The sequence below is a fragment of the Eschrichtius robustus genome, chromosome 8 (assembly GCF_028021215.1).
Source record: "Eschrichtius robustus isolate mEscRob2 chromosome 8, mEscRob2.pri, whole genome shotgun sequence".
In the NCBI taxonomy this organism is placed as follows: Eukaryota; Metazoa; Chordata; class Mammalia; order Artiodactyla; family Eschrichtiidae; genus Eschrichtius; species Eschrichtius robustus.
This window is the reverse complement of record NC_090831.1, coordinates 116,648,133-116,664,475: the sequence shown is the minus strand read 5'-3', so window position 1 is coordinate 116,664,475 and position 16,343 is coordinate 116,648,133. Positions and strand designations below refer to the sequence as shown.

Genomic DNA, 16,343 nt, shown 5'->3' with positions numbered 1-16,343 from the left:
TATTATTAAAACATTTGAACTATTCAGATATTATTTCATAAATATTTTATAATAATTTTATTATTTTAAAATTTGACCTATACAAATATCGCTTCACTGGTACCTCAAATGAGATTTTTAAAAATAAATAATGATAGGGCTTCCCTGGTGGCGCAGTGGTTAAGAATCTGCCTTCCAGTGCAGGGGACACGGGTTCGAGCCCTGGTCCGGGAAGATCCCACATGCCACGGAGCAACTAAGCCCGTGAGCCACAACTACTGAGCCTGCGCTCTAGAGCCCGTGAGCCACAACTACTGAGCCTCCGAGCCACAACTACTAAAGCCCACACGCCTAGAGCCCGTGCTGCACAACAAGAGAAGCCACCACAATGAGAAGCCTGCGCACTGCAATGAAGAGTAGCCCCACTCGCCCCAACTAGAGAAAGCCCGCGCGCAGCAACGAAGTCCCAACGCAGCCATAAATAAATAAATAAAATTAAAAAAATACATAACGATAGGGCTTCCCTCTTGGCGCAGTGGTTAAGAACCCGCCTGCCAATGCAGGGGACGCGGTTTCGATCCCTGGTCCGGGAAGATCCCACGTGCCGCGGAGCAACTGAGCCCGTGCACCACAACTACTGAGCCTGCGCTCTAGAACCCACACGCCACAACTACTGAAGCCTGCGCGCCTAGAGCCCGTGCTCCGCAACAAGAGAAACCACTGCAATGAGAAACCTGTGCACCGCAGCGAAGAGTAGCCTCCGCTCGACGCAACTAGAGAAAGCCCGCGCGCAGCAGTGACGGCCCAATGCAGCCAAAAATAAATAAATTTATAATAAATAAATAAATAATGATAGAGCTCTCTCCATGGCAAAGCAAGGCACAGCTGCAGCCCCTTTCTGCAATCAAAGAAAAGGCCCAGCTTAGCCAAGGTCATGCTGGAATCCCAGGCAGTCAAGGCTTTAGCCGTAGGCAGTGGCCACCACCCTCTCCCTCTGCTGCTGGGAGTGGAGCTTCCTGCTATTGTGGCAGAAACTGCTCAGCTCCCAGTGAAGTGACTCCCCACCTGTCCGCTCTTCTCCCTGTGAGGGTTCATAGCATCTCTTCATCGTATAGTTCAGTTACGTTATGGGAAATAGAGGGCTTGCCTGGGCAATGCTCAGTAATGTGTAGTATGGTTTTATAGAGAAAATTAGTTTGGGACTTCCCTGGCGGTCCAGTGGTTAGGACTCCGTGCTCTCACTACCAAGGGCCCCTGGTTCAGTCCCTGATTGGGGAACTAAGATCCCACAAGCCGCGCAGCCGGAAAAAAAAAAACAAAAACATAGCTCAAGTTCCTAACAGTAACCTTTGGAAACCTGACCTGTTTTAGTCTGGGGACTGGGACTGCAGCTTTCCTCCTGCCTTGCCTTACTTGCGTGCTCTGCAGCATGCCTGTCTTTTTTTTTTTTTTTTTTTAATTTATGTATTTTTGGCTGCATTGGGTCTTCCTTGCTGAGCACAGGCTTTCTCTAGTTGCAGCACACAGGCTTCTCATTGCGGTGGCTTCTCTTGTTGCGGAGCACAGGCTCTAGGCACATGGGCTTCAGTAGTTGTAGCACGCAGGCTCAGTAGTTGTGGCTCGTGGGCTCTAGAGCGCAGGCTCAGTAGTTGTGGCGCACGGGCTTTGTTGCTCCACGGCATGTGGGATCTTCCCCGCCCAAGGCTTGAACCTGTGTCCCCTGCATTGGCAGGCGGATTCTTAACCACTGTGCCACCAGGGAAGTCCAGTGCCTGTCTTTTTAAGAGCACCAATCTCCAACCAGATTTCCTGGGTTCTCCCAAAGTGACTTTGAGCAATTTACCTTATGTCTCTATACCTGTTTTCTCATGCATAACATGTGTATAATAATAGCAGTCTTTCACAAGGTTGTTGTAAAGTTTGAACGTGCTGATCCAAGACAAGCAGTTGGTCAGTACACAGTAAGTACTGAATGAATGATTCTGTGGTCTCTGAACAGTTTGTATTTTCCCTACCATGTAGCGTACATGCTGAGGACTAGCTAACGTAACTTGGTTTGCTCAGCAGGGGAAACCCAGGAGTTCTGGCCCACTCCAGGCCAGTTACCTCACTCTGCTCTGGGCCACACCTCCAGCCCCAATCAGCTGCCTGGCTGATGCCAGCCTGGGCTAATGGAAACTGGACTAGGAAATGTTCAGAGTGGGGTCACAGCACAACCCATTCCCATCTTAGAGAAAACGGCTCAGACCTGCTTTCCCCCAGGTCCCATCTGCTAGAGCTCTGAAGCTCAGTCCTTCCTCTCCCCGCTGGACACCTCAAGGGGAGAAAGAAGGGGCTCATGGATTAGTATCCCTTTTTTTGGGCACAGACTTCTTTTCATAAGTCAGAACCCTGGGGCACTGGTGACGGTTTCAGCCTTGTGACCTGACTTAAGGCCATAGAGCTCCAGCCTAGAAGCCCATCTTTGTGCTCCTGTCCTATGTGCCGCATTCAAGTTCATAAAGGAATGAGGGTGGGTTGGAGATAAGGGGTGATGAATTCAGTTGTGTAGATATTAAAGTATAGAACCTAATGAATTCCCCGGTTGTCCAGCGGTTAGGACTCGGCACTTTCACTGCTGTGGGCCCAGGTTCAATCCCGGGTCGGGGAACTAAGATCCCACAAGCTGTGCAGTGCAGCCCAAAAAAAAAAAGGAAAAAAGTATAGAGCCTAAAGAGGAGAAGCCTTGGGAAACACTATAGCCCAGAAAGAGGAAGAGGTAGAGAGCTGCCAGCGCAAGCCCAGGAGGAGTGGTCTGACAGGGCAAGTAGGGTTAGGGCAGCCCTGCACCCGCCTCCTCAGACTGTCAGGAGGGCCTGTTTGCAGGTGTTTCCAATCCTTTGCCAAACAATACTTTTGTAAAATATAATAAAAAAAAGAATTACCAGAGGAATGTAATGAAAAAAGACGTCAGTATACAAACCTCAGTTTTTTTGTTTTCTTTTTTAAGTTCATTCTGTCAAATTGTTTGAAAAGTTTCTAAACACTTTCTCTCAATGTCTGTACTTATCTTGTCAAGGACCGGAAACAGTTGGCACCCCAGCTCTGGCCCACAGATTTCACTTTGAGCACTGCTACCTTATGCTGTAGAAGCCAAGTGGTGTCCTGTAATGAAAGGACCCAGAAAGTTGTTAGGTTCTACCAGAAACTCGCTAGTGACCTTTAGGAGGAATTTCAGGAAAGGGATGCACACGGACAGGTTGAGAGGGTGGGGGAAAGAAAAACGAGTGAACTATGGTAAACTAAGAGAATAATCTCTGCTCCTCCTCCTCCCCTCCCCCTCGTTAAAAGTGTTGGCAAGGAAGGTGAGAAATAGAACCACAAAGGTCATTGCTCCAAATGAAAGCTTTTTAAGATAGAGGAAACCTGTGCATGTTTAAAGAAGGAGAGAAAGAAGCTAGTGGAGAGGGAAAGATTTAAAATGCAAGAAATCCCCAAAGCTTGGAAAGCAGGCAAATGGCCTCTGCTTGGTTCTGCTGTCTCATTGCCTGGCACACTCCACCCTGTTCCCTGCAGCCCAGCCATGCTGTCTGTCTGCCGTTTCCTGAAATGCACCGAGCTCTCTCTGTAGACTCAGGACTTTCCCACATGCTTTTCCCTCTTTTTGGAATGCTCTTCCCCCGACTAAGTTCTTTTTATCCTTCAAGGCTCAGCTTCATGAGTGACTTTCTCATAGAGGCCTCCCTTTATGTATCCCGCAACCTACGTTGAGCCTTCCTCGATATCCTCGCAACCTGTGCTTTTCCATCACTGAACTTAACCCAGTTTATAATTCTGTTTATTTGTGTGTGAGCTGGTTGAACATCTGTCTTCCTCCCTAGAATGTAAGCTCTTTGAGGCAGGGACTCTGGCTGTTTTAGTCCTTATTTTTCAAACCCTGAGCACAGTGCCTCCCACACAGTAAATGTTCATATAAAGCACTGGCTACATAAATAACTAATAGCACCATGACAGATAATAATAGCTAACATTTGTTGAGGGCTTATTAGGTGCCAAGAACTTTACAAACACCCTCTGTTCTATGGACAGTCCTATGAGATAATTACTATTTTACAAATCAGGACACTGAGTTTGAGCTCAGGTAGTTTATCCAAGTTGAAAAGACTTGTGAATGAAGGATTCGGGATCTGTGTCCAGATTTGTTTAATCCTAGAGCCACCAGAGGGGCACTTCCTCCCGGGGCTGGAAGCGTGGACGAGGAAACAAGGGCGCTCTGCATTTCGCAGCGGTTAGCTGCAATGTGCCATCTGGCATGCGCAGAACACTGTGCTAGACACACGTGAACACAGTGAGAGAGAAGAGTGGTGATTTCTGAGCCAGAGGAGGGTTGTGAGCGTCTGGACCCTGTACCAGAAGGAGTGAGGGGCCGGCACCAAGTCAGCTCAGGGATGTGCCCTGTTTAACGTGGGTGGACTGCATGTTCACCTAAATTCCATTCACAGAAGGCCCAGGTGTGTTCAGCAGAAATTCCTGATAAATCTGCTTGGGGGTAGGAGAAGGTGAGCTTCTGGAGCCTGAGTGGGCCGGACTGTTCTGCTCCAACAGGGAGAAGTTGTGGGTTACTTTGGAGAAGGATAGGGAGAGAGAGAAGAAAAAGGGGGGAGGTGGAGTGAACCTGTGAGATGGGTGACGTTTTGTATGTTTCATAATATGACCCACCTCATGATCTCCCAAATGTTCCATAAAGTTACAAAAGATCATAGAAACTCAAGGTGAGTGGCCGTGTGTGTGTGTGTGTGTGTGAGTTGGAGAAGGGGCTAGGTTTCACAGTAGAGTCAATACCAGCAGAACAGGGACAGCCTGTGTGGATGTAAGATGGGGCGAGGGTGGTGGTGAGCCAGGCCCCAGACAGAGCCCCAGGCACATTTGCACAGATCTCAGGGTGGGGTGGGGTGCCTCAACTGGCCCTTGGGTTTCTGATAATAACCACTTGGGTGAGAGAAGGGGGAGGTGCTCAGGCTTCTTGTCTGCTCTGAACTGGCCATTACTACTCCTTTGTGTTTATTAATGTGTGCTCTGTAAACACTGTAGAACATTTGAAAAATCCAGAAAAGTACGAGTGAAGAGAAGACACCAGTCATCCCTCGGCCCTGATATAGCAGCTATATGTTTCACTTCTCTTCTTTTTATCTTCTATGTATATGTTTGCTTACAAAGTTGGGATTGTATTTTATATGTATACTTCACTATCTTTAGCTGGCATAATAGCATAAACATTCTCACAAGTAAAAACCACATCTCATATTTGAGGATTTTCACACTTTCTTATAAAAAACAGAGTTGATTTAAGTATTGGAAATCCTTGCAAGAAAAAAAAACATTTTGGCGTGTATTCTCTGAACCAGCCTCATTTGATTTGAGTTCTCGGTTTTTTTTCTTCCCACCTTGTACAACCCAGAAAGTCCTATGAGTTTGAAGACTTACTGCAGTCTTCCTCTGAGAACAGCAGGGTTGACTGGTGCGCACAGACGAAGCTGGGGCTCACACGCACTTTATCGGAGGAGAACGTCTATGAGGACATTCTAGGTAAGAGGCCAAAATGTTTGAGTGAGTCTGTCTATGAGAAGGAAGAGGGAGGAAATGGGGCTGGCTGCTTGAAATACACACACACACACAGAGTCACACTCAAAGACAAACACGTACTCAAATGAATGAGAGATCGGGTAGGTGGGTGGAAGAGTGACCCATGGTGAAATACGTGAGAGAAAAATGGGCTGGAGTGGAGAGGAAGGGCTGGCGATGAACGGCCAAGGAGGCAGCGTGATACAGCGGGGAACACACGAGAGCTGGAGCCTCAATATCCATGACTGAGTCTTGGCTCTGCTACTTGTTAGCTGTGTGACATTGAGCTGGTGACTTAACCTCTCTGAACTTCAATTCTCTCACCTCTGTACTAAGGAGGATGACAGCTACCTTACAGGGTTGTTTGAGGGCTGAAGAAAATGGTATGTAAAACACCTGGTTTATAACAGACTCTCAGTGAATTGTAGGGATTACTGAATGAAAGAAAACCAAAGACCACCGTACTCTTTCCAAAACTGTAGGAATGTGGCGGTAACGGCATCACAATTCAGACTGAAATGAATGTCTTCTATTTAAAAAGTAACTTTGGCCTTGCTCTAAAGAATTCTCTGATTCCAAAATGGGACTCAGATTCACAGAGCTTTTGTGCATTTAGATTTGGTGAGTTAAATAATCTCCACGGAGGATCACAGTTTCAGTAAGGTGTAAACTCAGACCACGTCTGCATATGTTGAGGGTGGCAGTGGGGGAGGAAATGAGCTGAGGAAGAAACCCTTCTGTGTCCCTATGCAAGGGGCAGAGCAGGCAGATATACATGTACTTACATGCATGCAGTCATCAACACTAGAAGAAACTCCATGGTAGGAGGAAACATGAGACTTAAGGAAGGGCGTATACTAAGCCGAGCTATTTGAATTGCTATGTCCAAGCTGCCAGAGATGGGTTCCTGCCAAAGCAGTAGGCTTCCCAAATCCAAAGTGGGTATGAGATTTAGACTTCTCTTAGCAGTGTGTACCTGACAGAGAAGCTTTCAGTTACAAGGAACAGAAAACCCAGCTGAAACAACAAAGGGAGTTTGTTGGCTCATGTGACCAGAACTGGCTTTTTCTTCCTCATTTCTTATCTCTCATGTTAGCTCCATTCTCAGCAGGTTTCCCACGATCCCCATGATGGCTGCCATTAGCTCCCCAGAATCTGTGCCTTGCAGCGAGAAAGGAAAGCCTGTGTCCTGCAAGTCCCAGCAAACATCCTGAGGTTCACTCTGATTAGACTGATTTAGGTCCCTTGTTCACCTTCAGAGCCCAGGAATGCCATGCAGCAATTGGCTTAGGCTTGGAATATGAGCCCTTCCCAGAGCTGGTCACTGAGGCAGGGATTCGGGATACTCAGATTGGCTTAAACCCTGAAACTGGGAGCGGAGTTAATCTCACATTTCTAACAATGGGGAGTCAGGGAGTTACCCCGGTGAAAACCAAGGTCTGTTACCAAGAGGAAAGCTAAATGGATAGCAAGACAACAGACTTCCCCCACAAGGAGAGACCTGATAAGGTGTTGGGTCGAGATCTGATAAGGAGAACTTCCTTAGTGTTCCCAGTTTCTAATCCGTTGCCTTTGACTGCAGATCCACCAATGAAGGAAAACCCTTATGAGGACGTTGAGTTACATGGTCGATGCCTCGGGAAGAAGTGTGTCTTGAACTTTCCAGGTTCTCCCACCTCTTCCATCCCTGACACACCCACCAAGGTATGAGCCCCCAGAGGAGCAGTGGGGGAGAGGGGTCCCCAGCACCATGGCCTTGAGCAGGCTGGAGTTCTGGGTTACACTGGAATGCCAGGCCACCCTCACTGCCAGGCTCCTGGATTTACACATCGGCAGACTGCCTCTAGTTCTCTTGGAACCCCTCTGCTCAACAAGGCTTTCTAAAGTATCATTTTAGCTTCTAGGTCAGAATTCTCCCCAGCTGAGTAAATAAAATAGTACATCCATGTTATACAGCTATAAAGAAGAATGTCCTGACATGAAACAAACTCATATATGTTTGTGAATGTACAAGAATATCTCTGTAAGGGTCCCTAAAAATGAGTAAGTGGGTACCTCTGTGGAGTTGTCTGAGTGTCTGAGTATCTGGAGGTCAGGAAAGAAGACTGACATTTTCACAGAATATCTTTTTGAACCTTTTGCAGTTTTGTACTATGTGCATACAGATAATATTACTATATTCACATACATAATAATTTCAACACATTGCCTACAGAACTGAGTTCATATTCTTTTTTTTTTTTTTGGCACATGTAGTTTTATTTATAATGGTCCCAACTGGAAACAGCCCCAATATCCTTCAGTGAGTGAACGGTTACATATAGTATAGTACATTCATATGGTAGAATACTATTCATCAATAAAAAGGAATAAGCTATTGATGTATACAACAACCTGGATAAATCTCCAGAGAATGATGGCAAGTGAAAAAAGCCACTCCCATAGGGTTACATGCTACATGATTCTGTTTATATAATATTTTTGAAAGGACAAAATTGTAGGAACAGAGAACAGATTAGTATGAATTCATATTCTTTAGCATAGCATTAAACTTCCTTCATAATTGATCCCTGGTTACCATTTCCCGCAGTTTCTACGTGCAAAATCTTCTCTCCAGCCAAAGCCTACTAACTGCCCCTCTGATACTGTAGCCCCAGGATCAGCAAACTTTTTCTCTAAAGAACCAGAGATCTGGTTATATATGATGATATATGATCTCTGTTGTAACTACTCAGCGCTGCCATTGCGGTGCAGAGAAGCCACAGACTATATACAAACCAGTAAGTGAAGCTGTGTTTCAGTAAAACTTTATTTATGGACGCTGAAATTGGATTTTATATAATTTTCTTGTGTCATGAAATTTTTTTTTTTTTTTTTTAGCCATTTAAAAGTGAAAATATTCTTGGTTCATGGCCTGTACAAAAACAGGTGGCGGGCCAGATGTGGCCCATAGGCCGTACTTTGCCCACCCCTGTGCTAGGTCATTTCTACCTCTGCCCTTGGCTCTTGCCTGGACCTCTCCCTTCCCATCCTTTAAGGCCCAGTTCAATCATGCCTCCTTCAGGAAGGTTCCAGGGCATCCCAGTCCCTGGGACTTGTTCCCCCTCTGCTTGCCTGTAACACTCAGTGGGCTAAGCATTCATTTCACACCATACTGTATATACTGTCTTATGATATCTCTTACTTTGATGATTTGAATTCTGATTTAGGTCATGTAAAATATCTTAAAAACATCTCCCCAACTAGATTGTAAATTCTTCAAGGTCAGAAAGTATATATTTGGTTTCTTTGTGTCTCCCATAAGTAGTTGTTATACAATGGTTTAGTTGTTGAAGAAACTAAATAAAGGAAGACCAAATCCAGGCTGCAAGTGTCCGTTTAAATCCCATTGAAAGGATCTGTTTCCAGCCTAAGAAAAGAAGCCATCTTCCTCTCTGGGCTCCACTCGAGGTCAGGATTTGCTGGCGGGCGGGGGTATACACATGAGACATGATAATCACAAAGGGAATCTTCTTCAAGAGGGTGGAAGGTAGAACCTTTCATGAAGGGTGGATCTTAACCCACCCAAGTCGATTGCTGCAATACTTGCCAAAACCAATTAACTGCTGCTTTCTCCTCCTATGGAAAAGAGTGTCATCATGAATAATCCATGACAACCAATGATTAGCAAATAGTTTCTACTTGCCTTTGAAATGTGTTGTTTGTATTTTCATTGGAATGTGGATGTCTTCAACATTTAGAGAATCCTTCATTCCCCACAGTGGATAAGTCTGGCTTAGAAGAAGAAGGCTGTCTGTAGACTTTTTGATGATGTCCATTCTGACCGGTGTGAGGTGATACCTCATTGTAGTTTTGATTTTCATTTCTCTAATAATTAGTGATGTTGAGCATCTTTTCATGTGCCGCTTGGCCATCTGTAGGTCTTCTTTGGAGAAATGTCTACAAACAATAAATGCTGGAGAGGGTATGGAGAAAAGGGAACCCTCCTATACTCTGTTGGTGGGAATGTAAATTGTTACAACCATTGTGGAAAACAGTACGGTGGTTTCTTAAAAAACTAAAAATAGAGCTATCATATGATCCAGCAACCCCACTCCTGGGAATATACCTGGAGAAAACCATAATTTGAAAAGATGCATGCACCCCACTATGCATGGCAGCACTATTTACAATAGCCAGGACATGGGAGCAACCTAAATGTCCATCAAAGAGGAATGGATAAGGAAGATGTGGTACATATATACAATGGAATATTACTCAGCCATAAAAAAGAACAAAATAATGCCATTTGCAGCGACATGGATGCACCTAGAGATTGTCATACTGAGGGAAATAAGTCAGACAGAGAAAGACAAATATCATATGATATCACTTTTATGTGGAATCTAAAACAAATGGAACAAATGAACTTATTTACAAAACAAATAGAGTCACAGATGTAGAAAATAATTTTATGGTTACCAGGGGGAAAGGTGGGGGGTAGGGATAAATTGGGAGGTTAGGATTGACATATACACACTACTATATATAAAATAGATAACTAATAAGGACCTACTGTATATAGCACAGGGAATTCTACTCAGTACTCTGTAATGACCTATATGGGAAAAGAATCTAAAAAAGAGTGGATATGTGTATATGTATAACGGAATCACTTTGCTCTACAGCAGAAACTTAACAGTGTAAATCAACTATACTCCAATAAAAATTTAAAAAAAGAAGAAGAAGGCTGTCATACCCAGTCTGCCCCCTTCGTGTCTTACTCAGTTCTACCCCACTTCATGCAGGGAGTGAACTGCATGGCCTCTTAGGAACAATGGAAAACATCTGCCCAAAGCAGCTCTGCCTGCAGAAGTGGGTGCTCCTCCCTCGTACCAGAAAATAAAGGCTTAGCAGCCCTTTTCTTCCCCTTACCTGCCAGGCTAGAGAAAACCTAGGTCCCCTGTCCCCAAAACAGTAAAACACAGTAGGTAATCATGTCAATGAGAACTTGAAGTCCAGAGGCAGCTATCCTGCAGAAAGAGAATCCAGTTGCCCAATGCACATGTCCGATTGCCACAGATACTTGCAAGCATTTTGGGCCTTTGCAAGTCATTAGCAAGACTCTGTGTCATGCTCAGTTCTCTGCCTTCCTACATCTGGGTGTCTGGTTTGTGTCCCCGTTCTGGGGGACAGCTGCAGACTTCTCCACCTCCTCCATTTAGCTCATCAATATTCATGGGGCATCTGCCACATCTGGGCTGCATCTGGGACTGAGAACTTCCTGAAGCCGTCTTTCCGTGACAGCCTCCTCTACCAGCCACAGAAAAGTCCTAAGACATCTTTGAGGATTTTTATTTAATTAGATTGTGCCTAGTCCCAGTAGAGAAGTAAGGGTCAACTGGACAGATTTTCCTCAGCAAGGAGAGACGTGCAGCTGGGGGCAGATGCTGACACTTACAAACACACAATGCAAGCTCCTGAGAAGGGGCCGTTTTCTTTTCTTGCTATGTGTCACCCACCATTCCCACACGTAGAATAGCACAGTGAATATGTTAGGAACTATTTTTTGTAATAAAGGAAATCTAGGCTAATATGAGATACTCTTTCTTATATGTTGACACCTAAGTGGGAAAAGTCACTAACTGGCATTCTCCGGTTGCCTGGGTAGCTCACCCACACCATCTGCCACCAACAAATCATCTGTTACTTAGCTGCGGCTACGTAGAGACCGTATCTGGTCAGGTGTGCAGGTTCTGCAGCCTGACTGCCTCCATTCAAAACTTACCTAGACCACTTTCTAGTTCTGTGACTTTGGGCAAATAATCTTATCTCTATACATCTGTATGTCATTGGTAAAAATATGGAATGATAATTTTACACTCCTCTTAGGGGGTCTTATGAAGATTAGTCAAATTAATTCTTGTAAACCACTTAGATTAGTGCCTGCAACATAACTACTATTTATGTGTGTTTGCTAAATAGATAGAATTATGCCTTTCAGGGACTTCCCTGGTGGTCCAGTGGCTACGACTCTGCACTCTGAATGCAGGGGGTCCGGGTCCGATCCCTGGTCAGGGAACTAGATCCCACATACTGCAACTAAGAGCCCATATACTACAACTGAGACCCGGAGCGGCCAAATAAATAAGTAAATATATTTAAAATTTTTTTTAATTAAAAAAAAAAAGAATTATGCTTTTCAATATGTGTTTTTTCATTAAATTTGGTGGCACCAGGTCTTAGTTGCAACACGTGGGCTCCTTAGTTGTGGCTCCCAGGCTCCTTAGTTGCAGCTCACCAGCTCCTTAGTTGCTGCATGTGAACTCAGTTGCAGCATGTATGTGGGATCTAGTTCCCTGACCAGGGATCAAACCCAGGCCCCCTGCATTGGGAGCGTGGACTCTTATCCACTGCACCACCAGGGAAGTCCCTCAATATGTGTTCTTTATAAAATAACCTCATTTTCTAAAAACAGAACATTCTCATTATAAAATTCTTTTTAAATACCAAGAAGTATAATTTTAAAAAAACTCATCTGTAATTGGGAATTTTTATTTTTTCTTTGTACTCACCTATATTTTTTTCTATAATAGGTTGTTATTATGTGTGTATGTGTGTGTGTTTTTAAAGTATTTTTATAAATTGCATGTAATCCCAACACCCAGAGAAAACCACTGTTAACACTTTGGTTTACTTCCATCCAGACCATGTCACACTGTGCATGTATGTGTGTGTGTGTGTGTGTGTGTGTGTGTGTGTACATAAAAAAAGGTTTGGGATGATATTGTATATACATTTTTGCTGCTCTTTTACATTTATTATGAGTGTTTCCCCATGTCATTACTTTCTTTTTAAAAACAATTTGTATTGCCTGCATGGTATGCCATCATTTAATGTAATGCCATTACTTTACATTAGTGTAATGTCCCAATTGTTGGAACGTGTGTGTATGGTTCCCTGTGTATTTCTATGTATGTATAGTTAAGGGAGCTTCTGTGTATTCATGTGAATATGTGTACCTGTGGGCATATGTGTATGTGTGTGCGAATGGCATCTGAGTACTTCCTGGGGGAGGCCTCTGTAGAAGAGAGTAGGAGTCAGGGTGAGATAGGTGAAAGAGGAGATGGGATATTTTATATCAAGGACCCTTTCAGTCTCCTGCTGTCAGTCTCCTGAGGCAGTAAGACAGGGACACTCGAGGACTGGAAGGAGTGAAGCCATCAGCCACCATTCACAGACAAGAAGGGTGAATGAACTCTGGCTGAGTCCAGGTCAGCTCCCTCTTCGAGGCACAAGTCACGTAGCTTCCTTGTCGCCCCCTCCTCCCAGTGGATGCTCCCTGGCCAGGGCCCATCGTACTGTCTCCTGAAATAAGAGGTTTCAACAGAGGGTTCTTGTCTGCCTTTCCCTTTTGGACACTACAGATCTTTGGTTGAGTCCATTGTGAATCGAATATTTCTAAGGTTAGGGAGCCTCTGGGGGCCTCTGCAGCTAGGCCGCTCCATAGAGATTACTCCATAGAGACACCATAGGGTGGGTGTGTTATCATCAGGGCTTGTTGGTCTGAGGTGCTCTGATCAAAAGCTGGGATCTTCTCTGGACCATAGTCTGACACAGTCATTCCTAGGGTCCTGTAGTGACTTTCCTTTTATACTATAGTTCAAGTTTGGCAAATTGCTGATGGTTGCCTGATTTTGTAAATAAAGTTTTATTGGAACACAGCCAAGCTCATTTGTTTGCATATTGTCTATGGCTGTTTTTGCACTACAGTGGCAGCATTGAGTAGTTGTGACAGAGACAGTATAGGCCACAAAGCCTAAAATATTTACTGTCTGGCCTTTTAGAAAAACCTTGCTGATCCCTGCTGGCTTCATATCCTCACTTTCAAAGGCCTTCTACAGACAATTCTGTCTTCATTGTTGACCATCTTTCCATCTGTTTCACTGCACTGGCTGTAAACCCTGAAGATTCTCTTGGTTTTATTTGCTCTTCCTCGCCTCTATTCCTGTTCTCAGATTGTGCTTGTTATACATGATAATGCTCTCCTCAACAGCCCACTAAGCATTTTTATCAGTTAAGAAGCTAATGAGGGCTTCCCTGGTGGTGCAGTGGTCGAGAATCCGCCTGCCAGTGCAGGGGACACGGGTTTGAGCCCTGGTCCGGGAATATCCCACATGCCGCGGAGCAACTAAGCCCGTGCGCCACAACTACTGAGCCTGCGCTCTAGAGCCCGCAAGCCACAACTACTGAGCCTGCGTGCCGCAACTACTAAAGCCTGCGTGCCTAGAGCCCATGCTCCGCAACAAGAGAAGCCACCACAATGAGAAGACCGCGCACTGCAATGAAGACCCAACGCAGCCAAAAATAAATAATTAATTAATTAATTTAAAAAAAGAAGATGTGGTACATATATACAGTGGAATTTTACTTAGCCATAAAGAAGAAGGAAATAATGCCATTTGCAGCAACATGGATAGACCTAGAGATTGTCATACTGAGTGAAGTAAGTCAGAGAAAGACAGATATCATATAATATTGCTTATATGTGGAATCTAAAAAAAAAGGTACAAATGAACTTATTTACAAAACAGAAATAGAGTCACAGATGTAGAAAACAATCTTATGGTTACCAGGGGGGTTGGGGGGTAGGGATAAATTGGGAGATTGGGATTAACGTATACACACTAGTATATATAAAATAGATAACTAATAAGGACCTACTGTATAGCACAGGGAACTCTACTCAATACTGTATAATGAGACCTATATGGGAAAATAATCTAAAAAAGAATGGATATATGTATATGTATAACTGATTCACTTTGCTGTACAGCAGAAGCTAACACAACAGTGTAAATCAACTATACTCCAATAAAAAATTTTTTTTAAATGTTTCTTCAGTGGAGTTTTAATGGTTTTTTTTCTGATTGAGTGAAGCTAAGAATCTTTTATATATATAAAAGTTATTATATTTCCTTTCCTGTAAACTTTTGATTCTCATCTTTTGCCTGTTTTTCTTCTGAGTTGTTAGTCTTCTTCTCATTAATATGTAGCATGTATTAAAAATATGAGTTCTATAAGTCGCAAATTTTTTAAATTGGTTTTTTGTTTGCCTTTTGACCTTAAAGCAGCTCATTTTTAGAAATAAGACACTGAGGCCCAGAGAAGTGAAATTCCTTGTATAGAAGGCACTCAGCTTACCAGTGGCAGGGACAAAGCTATGCTTAGGTCTTGTAACTCCCAGTGCATTGTATCAGAAAGCCTCATTTGTAAAGTAAGGGATTGAGCCAGGTGAGTTCCCACTTGTCTAAAAAGAGAGACTGGATTAGACTCGCATCCTTTATCATGCTCATTTTCCATAATTGAATGATGTGTTTATTGAGCACTTAATAATAGCGTAGGCAAACTCAACATACCCTTGGGAATGTAGACCAGCTTCCCTTCTTGATCTTCTTGGTCTCCATCACTGCCACCACCAGTTACCGCTCATTTAGTCCCCTTGTATTTATTTACTCTTCTTTTTTCCTCTCCCCTCACAGCAGTCCTTGTCCAAACCTGCTTTTTTCCGGCAAAATTCAGAGAGGAGGAACTTCAAACTGCTGGACACTAGGAAGCTGAGTCGGGATGGCACTGGGTCCCCTTCTAAAATCAGCCCTCCCTCTACCCCCAGCAGCCCTGATGACACTTTCTTTAACCTCGGAGACCCACAGAACGGCAGGAAGAAGAGAAAGATACCCAAGGTAAGGCTTGCAACAAGCTTCGTGTTCAGATGTGCACTCCGCCTTCCCTGCAAAGGAAGGCTGCAGAGGAGTCTGGGCAGAGATCAAATCACTGGGCCCTTCTACCTGCTTCACCACAGGCCGGGTAGACACGGTGAAGCCAGCAGGCTGAGATATCTGGCCCTTTGTCAGAATAATTGTGGTGGTCCTGTAGCCTTCCTCTTAGCCATCCCTCTCCCTGCCTTGATGACTCTTAGGATCCCAAACTGTGTTTCCAATACCCAGCCTCAAAAGGCCACATCTCCCTCCTTCATGGCCTCAAGAAGCAGAGCTCCATCCCTCGTGCTCTGACTCAGACTCCGTCACCTCCCACTGCAGAGGTGGCACCACATGGAGCCTGCGCTCCGAGGGAGCATTTGTCAAAAATACATCTTTTCTGGCTCTTTTCAGCCCCAAAGGCAAAACGTGCCCAAGGGCTTGGATGTGCATCTAATGTGGCCGCTGTTGCTGTTGTATTTCCTTTGCTCAGTCCAACCCCTGCAGTGCCTGTCATTCTTCATTGGCCACTTTGGTACCAACTTCCCACAGGAACTTTTAGAGCAGGAATTCTTCATTTCAGAGTCCATGGATGGACTTTAGGGGATCACGAAACCCACAAAATCATGTAAAACTGTATGGATGAGTTCGGGGGGATAAAAGGAAGAGGGGGTGGGTTGTCTGTAGGTTTCATCAGATATCTCAAAGTGACCCATTGACCTGAAAGTGCAGGGACATTTTCACAAGCCAGTCCCTCCTGACCCAGTTTTGGTTAATCAGTGTTATGAGCCATAATATCACCCCTGCCCCCCACATTCTTATTCAAGTGAAATTAAGTCACCTGGACAATCAAGAGGGCATTCTGGGGGCTTCCCTGGCAGTCCAGTAGCTAAGACTCCGCGCTTCCACTGCAGGGGGCACGGGTTCGATCCCTGCTCAGGGAACTAAGATTCCCCAAGCTGCACGGCGCAGCCCAAAAAAAAAAGTGCATTCTGAAGGGTAAGGGCAGTTAGGCTCAGGTGGGCA

The 16,343-nt window shown here is 44.6% G+C and overlaps 1 protein-coding gene and 1 non-coding gene across 7 annotated transcripts in view; both read left to right on the top strand.

Annotated features, from left to right (window-relative positions):
* Positions 1-16,343, top strand: part of DENND2A (DENN domain containing 2A) — a 99,151-nt gene that overhangs the window by 40,406 nt on the left and 42,402 nt on the right. For 5 of the 6 annotated variants that reach the window (XM_068549572.1, XM_068549570.1, XM_068549568.1 and 2 more), the window contains 3 exons: positions 5,417-5,544; positions 7,163-7,284; positions 15,102-15,302. In XM_068549572.1, the coding sequence (XP_068405673.1) occupies positions 5,417-5,544; positions 7,163-7,284; positions 15,102-15,302 (451 nt within the window). The remainder of the gene's footprint in view (positions 1-5,416; positions 5,545-7,162; positions 7,285-15,101; positions 15,303-16,343) is intronic. The other variant, XM_068549569.1, reaches the window with a different exon arrangement.
* On the top strand, positions 11,569-11,641 carry TRNAQ-CUG (transfer RNA glutamine (anticodon CUG)). The gene has a single exon. It is a non-coding gene; the product is annotated as a tRNA-Gln (tRNA).